Here is a 7,875-nt window from a genome sequence, read left to right on the forward strand (position 1 = left end):
CTCCTGTCTCCCCCTCAGCCTGGAGACAGGAGGCTGACAAGCTGTCCATGTGCTGTCTGCCATATTGATCTTAGCATCATTTAATGAATCCAGTCAAAAACTTGTCACTTTAAACTAAGCTACATGTGTTTTAATACATGTTTGATTCAGCTGTTAGCAGTGTCACCTCACAGCCAGATGGTTTGACCCTGCAGGTCGGCTGGGTCTTTCAGTTTGCATGTCCTCCTTGCACCTGCATTACTTTTTCTCCTCCCACAGTCCAAAAACATACATGGCAGGTTCAATGGTGATTCTTAGGTGTAAATGTGAGCCTTAGTGTGTTTTTTGTCAGCTCTGTGATTAAGTTATGACCCGTCCGAGGTGCACCACACCTCTGTGTCATCTAGGATCACCTGCAGCTCCCTGTGACCCTATAAAGCAGCTAAACGGACAGATGGATATGTGATTAAAAACTCATCTAAAATAAGCAACCTTGTATCTCATCAGGATGTTTTAGTACATGTGTTGGATCATTCATTTGACATTAGTCAACAGCTAAATGCTGCATCTTAAAAATCTCAGGTGATTTAGTCTCTAACAGATTATCAAACTATTAATACTATTCTAATTATTACAGTGACACTTTGTTATTAGTTTAGAATTGTAATTGTAGTGAGCAAAAAACCCTGATTCAATCAGTTGAAACTTAATATTTCATTTCTCACACAACACCTTTGAACTCAGCTCAGGCCCATTTGTTGACCTTTTGACCTCCACAGACAGAACAAACACATTCTACTTAATTTTCAGCTAAATTCTAAATATTAACGTCTGATATCTCGCACATTTTCTGGTGAATATGCTGTATATATATATATATATGTGTGTGTGTGTGTTTTGATCATGTACGTCATAGATATAAAATGTTACTGATTTGTCAGCCTGAGCCTGCTCAGTGTTTCTGTCCTAGCAGTGATTTGAAAATGAATCCCGTGTATTTTTAAAGTCTTCAAGTCTGGAGGTGATGCTATTATTAAACACCCCCATCTACCTGCAACTCCACTTTTGTTTCATAATGCATACGCCACACTTTTGCCCTTTTATTAATTGAAAAAGCTCTTGTTTGCTGCTGTCTTATTGTTCTCCCGTATTGCACGACAATGTGTTAATATTTCACAACTTTTGTGATGGTGTCTTGCTCAAACAATGCTGTATTGAAACGCCTTTAATTCCCCCAGCTTTGTTGGAAAGGTCTCTTGCTTGTAGTATGTCATGTCAGACCCGATGAGGGAAAAGCGTTTCTGGAAAGCAGAACTTTAAAGTCTCTCTTCACTCAGAAATTTGTGGTGTTGTTTTTTGTCTTACGCTCTAATTGCTTTTTACATTCACTGTGCTGAATGTATGGGACACATTTTTGTGTCTGAATTTCCTCACACAGATGCTCCATTTGTAGATGATACAGCTGTTAAAGCAAAGCTGATGTTAAAGTGACGGCAGCTGCCCGGAGTTAAACTGCTGCATTATAAATACAACAACAAAGACAGCTACTGTCTTTTATGTTTATGTATTTTTCATGATTTACTAAATGTAGTGTATCTTTTCATCTCTCCTGTGAGTCAGTAATCCATTGCCTGGCTTGAACCACAAAACAAATGAATCTCATACTGAGCCCTTATGCAACACATGATCATCTACCTGGGTGACGGGGTGCGAGAGTCGCAAGGTCAGATGCTGAATCCTGACTCAGATGTGGCCTCCAGCGATAAATGGCAGCACAGATGACCTTCATCAATAGGTCAGTCATTGCTCGTCTCATATATTACAAGAAGGCATAAGAGGCAGTGGAAACACATCTGTCAAAGCCATCCTGTAAGCAGAGGCCACCGCAGTATTGACAGGCCTGTCACTGTGTTATGCACACTCTGGATTACATTTTTCCGGCACACACGGTTTGCTTTGTGATTATATTGGATGTTTGTGTCTTGCACTGTCTTTCCTGATGAATGCGCTTCCTATTCAGCGCGGCAGACACACACCTTGGCTTTGCCTCGGAAAATCTGTCACATTAACACAACAACGCATGTCCTCTGCGTTTACATCACAGTGCAACGTTGCTGAGGCTCTGGCTGCTCAACTGGAATCAAGTGGTTTTATTTGGAGTGCGATAGTGAATGATGCTTGTCACCGCCGGCACAGAATCCAAACCTTTCAGCCAAACAATCCTTTTCAGAGAGAGATGGATCAAAATAGCACCAAGCGGCATTGTGTAATGCGTTCTCCTCTGTTTTGTACAGTGCAACAACAGAGCTCTTAAATCAATACACCTCCCTCACATGCTGCTGAGAGAGCGCACGGGGCGGTTGGTCTTATTTCCACTTCATAGTTCACCACATGTGACTGCGTGAAGTGGTTTCAGTGAGAGATGCAGCCACTGAGCTGTGGCCGGCTGGGACATGAATGCTTCTCTTTCCGTGAGCAGCAGGCTGTCCTTCTGATCACACTGGACAGTTCACTCAGGTAATGAAAGGGCCTCCAAGCAAATTTGACTCAGATCACAAGGCCGATCATGAACCCACTTTGTGCTGGCTCTGCTATTATTTCTGTTGAACCCACGCCTTCAAACCAATCAATAATTATTGCTCCACTCTGAACTGAGCCGCTGTTCATTTAAATCCATCTGGCCTCCTTTTTTTTTGTTTGTTTAGAAACGAAATGTGAGATGTTAGGAAAAACCTAACATTTATTCGAATCTATATTATCCAGTATGGCTCTGAATAAATAAAATATCATCAACATACATGATTAATTCTGGACTTACATAGACTTTTTATAAAATCATAGAAATGAATCATTGTCTAAGAGTGTTTATTTGTACCTTGTGATATAGTTATACCTATTATACATACTGTACCTTTAATAAAAATCATCTAATTACACTAAAAGTTAATCAAGGCCAAAAGATGTATGCCTGCCCAATATGTACATAACCAAATACACAGTACATTTACATGGTTATATGCACATACCTGAGCATAACTCAATAATGCAGGTCCTTCTACTCGGAATCCAGGGTTTGATCCATGGAAAAAAATACAGCCTATATGTTAAAATGCAATAATGCAGTATTGATTAAAACCCTCCGATGAATGGCAGTGATGTTAAGCGCTGTTATGCCTGTGAGACACATCTTGCAAAACCAAAAGTATCTCTCCAGCCTGTGTCCTGTCAATTTAACAAAATATCTATATCAGTGTTGTCCACACGTACAGGCAGGTTAGTGGCCTCAAGAGCTGTCCGAGGTAAAGTAGACACACATTGATTTAAGGCATACAGATGGCCTAGAACAAAAAAGAAAGAAGAAAACGCATAGTTAAGGGGGGAATCGTTCACAGAAGAAAAGAGCTCTCCTCTTTTCTCAGCCATAAAAGCGAGATCATCAGTTCGCATGTGCAGTTCAGCATCCATGTGGGGCTCTGCAGTGTGTTATCCGACCTGCGGCACTGAGCATGTCAAACACTCCTATTTGGGGGGTCAGTTCAGATGTGAGAGGGTGAGCGGTGATGAGGGAGGTGAGGCCCGATCCTCTACAGCTCCGTCTGCTTAGGTTGGAGGCAGCGTGGCCGCATCTGCAGCCTCTTGCTCGGGGTCGTCGGTCGCTCCTCGCCGGTGCGCCTCCCTCTCCTCCCTCTCCTCCTCCTCCTCCTGGTCCTCGGCAGTGATAGACTTCCCGGTGCTGGGGATGTAGTGGCTCACACGCGGGTGAGACGTCCCCAAAGTGCCCGATCTCTCCGCGCTTGTGTGACCGTGGGAAGACGCGTAGAGTCCGTCTTGCTCCTCCCGCTGCTGCTGCTGCGGCGGCGGCGGCGTGTGCGCAATTTCGGCGGCCACCCTCTCGGCTGTGTCGTCCCACTGATAATACGCCTGACTGTGCGGGGTCGAGCCCAACCTGCTCTGGTTGAGAGACAGCAGCCGTGTCTGTGTGGTAGAGTTCCACTCCGAGACATTGCTGCTCGTGGAAATGTTAGTTGAGATGTTTGCGGCGGGGTTGCCCTCCTCAGTCGCCCCCTGCTTCCCGGCAGAAGAGGATGCGCTGGTCGGTTTCCAGATCAGACTGTAGTAAATTGCCAGAATAATGGCTGCTAAGGACACGGACAACACATATGCAAAAACAGTGGCTAGTCTCACCCACTTCTTGTTAGTCTTAGCAGCCATCTTAGCCTTTTTGTCCCCCGTATAAGTAGCAGGTTTGCCCCTCTCCATATTGGGCATGAAGTCCCGCTCTCTCATATTGCCCCTATTTTTTCCTCGATGCTCCACCACCCCCTCCGTCTTGAAGGCTTTTTGTTATCCACAGTCCAAGAGAAGAGGAAGCGGAGGGCTGAGGAGAAAAGATGCTTGGACCACCTTGAACTGTCCGCAGCGCAGTGAGATTTTGCAGCTAAATTGATCTCTTCTAATTCATTTGATCTCACCAGCGCTGCGCCTCATATTTGGTACCCAGCGCAGCGTTTCATAATGGACATCAGGCATCCACAGGCTCACTGCGCGTCTCAGCATCCGACAGCGGCGGGGCAAATGTCTGCCCTGGAGCAGATTTCCAGGGAACAGCTGGCTGTAGGCCCACGGCGAATCCGCAGTATACGATTTGATGTCATTTATTAAAACGATTAAGTGAGATCATACGGTACACAACTGTCTGTCTTATCCAGTAAATGAAGTGGCTGGCTCAGCTAAAAATACAGGAGAGGGGGCGGGCGGTGGCTCTTAAAGAAGCAGCAGCTGTGCAGCAGCCCAAAAAGAAACCAAAAAAAAAGAAAGAAAGAAAAAACACATCACCTTCACATCAGGGCGCTGTTTCTGCACATGGAAGGCAGGATGTGTGGTGGAGATGAGCGCGTCTCCAAGTCAGTTTATCCTCCAGTGCGCACACCTGTAAGAGTGAAGGTGAGCCAGCAGAGAGGTGATTAAGCAGCATTACTGATTCTGATGAACATCTATGAGTTGTGTAATGACCAAGCAACCACGCTGCATATTTACCTTACATTGGTTTTGGGTCACTTCTCACTCACAGACCTTTCAGCACAATGGACAGCGACCTGCTTTTGTCACTGCGCATGTCCTCCAGGAGGCTGCCAGGTGGAACAGGTGAAGAGGGCAACACACGAGCAGCGACGTGTGAAATCGAAAATTGTTTAAAGTGCTGTCGTCACCATAAATCACACAAGTGCCAGTGGAAACAAAAGACGTGTTTTCATACAAGCATCAACTTTAGTTTGCTCTTCATAAATTGCTGTGCTTACGTCACTGTCAATGCATGACGTGTTTGGTGTTTAATATATAGCTGGATTATTATGTGTCATGTTAACATGAAGCAGCAGATAAAGCCGAAACGTAACTACTTGGATGTCACAAATCTAATCTTTTCAACTGGAAAAAGATAGGAAAATCTGACAGCAAGTGTCCCCAAATAAACCTTTTTAAAAACAGTGTTATACAGTATTATTTTAAAAACTGGGAAAATAACAGCAACTATCCATAATATCATGATGTTTTAGCTGGTTTAAATGCAGTAATTGACATACATTGCAAATGAAAACATTTCTGTTTGTAAAAATATCGATTTCTGATGTGGACATTAGATATTTTTCAAATCTGTTCACCGTGTAAATTAATACTATTATTGGATATTATCTGCATTTTAAGAAATTTGGAGAATTACACGACCATTCAGAAGTTTGGCGTCACTTAGAAATGTCCTTATTTTTGAAAGAAAAGCATTTTTTGACAATGAAGATAACATTAAATCGATCAGAAATACAGTCTAAACACTGTTATTGTTGTAAATGACTATTGTAGCAGCTGATTTTTAATGGAATATCTAAATAGGGGTACAGAGGAGCATTTCCAGCAACCATCACTCCTGTGTTCTAATGCCATGTTGTGTTAGCTAATGGTGTTGAAAGGCTAACTGATGATTAGAAAACCCTTGTACAATTATGTTAGCACATGAGTAAAAGTGTGAGTTTTGATGGAAAACATGAAATTGCCTGCAGGGGTCATCCAAGGGTGACCCCAAGCAGTTGAACGGTCGTGTGTAAAATGACAGTTAAAAAAGAATTTTCAATTTTTAATATCTGTAATATTTACATTAAAGATTTTTAAAATATTTTCTTTCAAGCAATAGTAAATATCATAAAACTTCAATATTTTTATATATATTTTTAAAAACTGCAAAATGTTGCAAAAAATAAATGAATTCCCTTTTATAGTCAACATGTTTTCTGTAATTTTACTAGAAATTATCTGTAATTTAACAAGAGAAAGACAATCTATAAAATAACAGTTAAAAAATTACTATTTTCAATAGTTAATATAAATTCAGAAGCAAAAAAAAAAGCTTGTGGAAAAGAAGAATTTACTATTTGTAGAAAAAATGTAAATAACACATAGAAACCCCCAACAAACTTCATTAGAAAAAATTATGCTAAAAAACAGTCAGAGAAAAGGTCTCATCTTGGAAATTTACAATTTGTTAACATCTTCATCATCTGAAAACTCACATTATAAGCGTAAGGCTTGGTCAGAAAACTTGGAACTGGAAATTTCTGAGGAGGACTGGAGTCAAGCTTGTGCTGAAGCACACACAAAATTCATAAACTCACACTATAAATTAATCCACTACAAATGGTTAATGAGGAACTACATCACTCCAGTTGAATTAAACAAATACAACAAAAACATTCCAGACAACTGCACAAAATGCACTGATTCGAAGGGATCTTTTTTCCACTGTATCTGGCAATGTAGAAAAATAAGTCAATTTTGGGAAGAGGTGACGAAGACAATTGAAAAAATTATTTCAAAGCAAATTCCAATAAACCCCAAATTTTTTCTCCTGGGACTATATCCAAAAAATTCCAGGTATAAAGAACATGAAAGAGCTTTTATAGACCTCAGTTTGCTCACTGCCAAGAAGTGTATTGCATTAATGTGGAAATCAATGAATAGACCAAGTATCGGCCAGTGGTTGAAACAGATGCTCTCAAATCTCCCAGTAGAAAGAATAACTTGCATCATGAAAGGCAAACAGCAGGTCTTTGAGAACATTTGGGGACCCTTTGTGAAATATGTTAAAGACCAAGATTTATTAGACCCCCAGACAGATGAATGATTGGACCATGCAGTTTCAACACCTACATTTTTATTGTGTGTGCTTTCTCATATAAGAGATAGCTTGCAACCGGACTTGCACTAAGGTTTATAGAGGAGAGAAGCAGATTGTTTGTGTTTGACTGTTATGATCTTCTTTCAATTTTTTATTTTGGTTTTGTTTTTTGTTTTTTTGTTTGTTTTTTTGGGGGGGGGGTTGTTTGTGTATATATATATATATATATATATATATATATATATATATATATATATATATGTGTGTGTGTGTGTGTAAAAAAGCAGCAGAACAGTTTGTATTTTATTTTATACAATTGTAAAAATTGTTTCCACTGCTGTGAAAGTAAAAATATTGTGGGAAAAAATGTAAATAATAATAATACATTACATTTTTAATGGGGCCATTATTTACAGCCTTTGCAACCCATTTTTCAGTGATTTTTCAGTTTCGTACTTTTCTTATGAAATTTAACAAAGCAGAAAATAAGAGGAAATTACTTAAAATTGTATTTATTTATTTATTTATTACTTAAAATCTGTTTAGTTTTACAGTGTAGCATTGACAGTAAAAATAGACAAACCTGATCTTTTTAACTATGCACCTAATCCCACTCAGAACTGTTAATACTGGTGTCTCCATTTTACAGGTGAGTTACGCTCTTAAAAACATTCAGGTGTTTACTGGAAAGCTGCTTGTTATTTATGATATGAGGAGATGATCAGCTGTGA

At 40.3% G+C, this 7,875-nt stretch overlaps 1 protein-coding gene across 1 annotated transcript; it reads right to left on the minus strand.

The window, feature by feature from the left end:
* Positions 1 to 2,827: 2,827 nt before the first annotated feature.
* Positions 2,828 to 4,899, minus strand: LOC110952135 (uncharacterized). The gene has a single exon (XM_022195518.2). The coding sequence runs from the start codon at positions 4,264 to 4,266 to the stop codon at positions 3,580 to 3,582; it is 687 nt and encodes a 228-aa protein (XP_022051210.2). The 5' UTR covers positions 4,267 to 4,899; the 3' UTR covers positions 2,828 to 3,579.
* Positions 4,900 to 7,875: the final 2,976 nt, after the last annotated feature.

The sequence above is a fragment of the Acanthochromis polyacanthus genome, chromosome 1 (genome assembly GCF_021347895.1).
Source record: "Acanthochromis polyacanthus isolate Apoly-LR-REF ecotype Palm Island chromosome 1, KAUST_Apoly_ChrSc, whole genome shotgun sequence".
Classification (NCBI taxonomy): domain Eukaryota; kingdom Metazoa; phylum Chordata; class Actinopteri; family Pomacentridae; genus Acanthochromis; species Acanthochromis polyacanthus.